Consider the following 2,618-nt stretch of genomic DNA (forward strand, 5'->3'; position numbering starts at 1 on the left):
CCATGAAGGCTCCCGGGTCAAAGCCGTCGAGCACTTGGTCAGGGTCAGGGCATGTTGGGAGGTCGGAGCCCCTACATGGCAGATTAGTGTTGGAGTGCATCTAGATCAGATCCTCCAAAACGTGGGTAGACGGCTCATGGAGATCGTTGATGAAGACCCCATTTGGAGACGGCACCCACCTAGCAACCAATTTTGCGAGGAAATCGGTGCCATCATTGTCATTTTGGGGATATGATACAGTTTGATCCCTCAGAATTTGTCCTCGAGCTTGCACACCTCCTGGCAATATGTTGCCATGAGAGGGCTCTTGCAGGAGGACTCCTTCATGACTTGGTCGATGAACAACTCCGGGTAGCTGTAGACATAAAGCCACGTGGTGCCGAGCTCAACGGTGATGCACAGTCCGTTGATGAGGCCCTCGTATTCCATGGCATTGTTTGAGGCTAAAAAATGGAGACAGATCATGTAGCGGAGCCTACTCCCATTCAGGAAGATCAGAACCACTCCAGCCCCCAAGCCAGGCGCCATGACCGACCTATCGAAGTACATCGTCCAGTACTCGTGGGTGACATTTGGGTTCGAGAGCTAGACTTCCATCCATTCGTCGATGAAGTTGGTGAGAGCCTGAGACTTAATAGCAGTGCGGAGGATATACCTAATGTCATGGCCCATGAGCTCGAGAGCCCACTTAGAGAACCGTTCCACGACGTCATGGTTGCAGATGATGTCTCCCAGTGGGTATGAAGTGACGATCATGACTTCATGGTCGGTCAAGTAGTGCAGGAGCTTCCGGGTCACCATCAGCACAGCATATAGAAGCTTATGAACCTAGGGGTATCAAACCTTGGCATCGGTGAGTACCTCACCGACGAAGTACATTGGTCATTAGACCTTCAGGGGGTGTCCTAGCTCCTCCCTTTCGACGACCAGGGCGGCACTCACAATGTGGTTGTTTGCCACGATGTCGAGGAGGAGGGGTTCTCCCTGTTCAGGAGCGACAAGGATTGGGGCCGACGTCAGTGATGCTTTGAGGCTTTCCAAAGCCTACTATGCCTCCTCAGTCTAGATGAATGCGTCTGTCTTCTTGAGAAATTTATAGAGAGACATTCCCCGCTCGCCTAGTCAGGAGATGAACTAGCTTAGGATGGCCAAATAGCCGGTGAGCCTCTATACACCCTTGATGTTGCGTATAGGGCCCATGTTGGAGGTGGCCATGATTTTTTTGGGGTTGGCTTCGATGCCGCGTTTGGACATGATGTATCCGAGCAGCTTCCCCTTCGGAACCCCAAAAACACATTTTTTGGGATTCAATTTGACGCTGAACCTTCGAAGGTTTACGAATGTTGCGGCCAAGTTTGTGATCAGGTCGCTAGCTTGAGCCGTTTTCACCACTATGTCATCTACATAGATGGCAATTGTTGGTTTTGGCCGCTCGACTTCATCAGGATGGTTGGGCAGGTCAATTTGGTCGATGAAGCATCACTGCATACACTGTTGATAGGTAGCACCAGCGTTCTTTAGACCGAAAGACATGGTTACATAGCAGTCCGAACCATATGGGGTGATGAATGAAGTCGCGAGCTGGTCGGACTGTTTCATCACGATCTAGTGATAGCTTGAGTAGGCATCCAGAAAGGAGAGGATGTCACATCCTATGGTGGAGTCGACTATCTGGTCTATGTGTGCAAAGGAAAATGGTCCTTCGGACATGACTTGTTGAGGCCAGTATAATCAACACACATTATCCATTTCCCAGTCTTCTTTTTCACAAGAACATGATTAGCTAGCCAGTAGGAGTGGTATACCTCTTTGATGAATCTGGCTACCAGGAGTTTGGTGATCTCCTCGCCTAGGGCCCTATGCCTCTCATCGTCAAAGCGACGTAGGCGTTGTTGGTGGGCTTTGAGCCTAGGATGAGGTGTAATGCGTTCTCAGCGATCTCCCTTGGTATGCCCGGCATGTCAGAAGGTTTCCACACGAAGACATCGTGATTGGCGCATAGGAAGTCAGTGAGCTCGCTCTCCTATTTGGACAGGAGCTTGGTCTCGATCCGCACCGTCTTGGTTGGGTCAGTGGGGTTGATCCCCACTGCCTTGGTTTCCTCGATCGGGTGGAAGGCACTCGATGAGGTCGGCTCATTGCAGTCTAAGACTGTTGGAGTCAAGGAATTCCCGAGCTCTAGGAGCTCGGCGGAGTTGATGATGGCAGTGACGAGCTCATAATGCTCGTGGTCGAACATGTAGGCGTGTGAAAAGGTGCTACCCACAGTGATGACATTGTCCGGTCCCAACATCTTCAACTTGAGGTAGGTGTAGTTGGGGATCGCCATGAACTTGGCGTAGCATGGCCGCCCCAAGATGGCATAGTAGGACCCTAGAAAGTCCACCACCTCAAAGGTGAGGACCTCCGAGCGGAAGTTGGCTCGGTTGCCAAACGTGATAGGTAGGTTGATCTGCCTAGGTGGGTATGCCTACATCCCCGGGATCACACAGTGGAAGGGCGAGCTCACTAGGCGGAGCTTTGATCGAGGGATGCGCATGGCGTCAAGGGTGTCGACGTAGAGAATGTTGAGGCCGCTGCCTCCGTCCAACAACACCTTGGTGAGGCGCTTCTTATGG

The 2,618-nt window shown here is 51.7% G+C and overlaps 1 protein-coding gene across 1 annotated transcript; it reads right to left on the minus strand.

The window, feature by feature from the left end:
- Window positions 1-2,023: 2,023 nt before the first annotated feature.
- Window positions 2,024-2,329, minus strand: LOC136536704 (uncharacterized). The gene has a single exon (XM_066528909.1). The coding sequence runs from the start codon at window positions 2,327-2,329 to the stop codon at window positions 2,024-2,026; it is 306 nt and encodes a 101-aa protein (XP_066385006.1).
- Between the last annotated feature and the right edge of the window lie 289 nt (window positions 2,330-2,618).

This window comes from Miscanthus floridulus, chromosome 2 (genome assembly GCF_019320115.1).
Source record: "Miscanthus floridulus cultivar M001 chromosome 2, ASM1932011v1, whole genome shotgun sequence".
NCBI lineage: Eukaryota > Viridiplantae > Streptophyta > Magnoliopsida > Poales > Poaceae > Miscanthus > Miscanthus floridulus.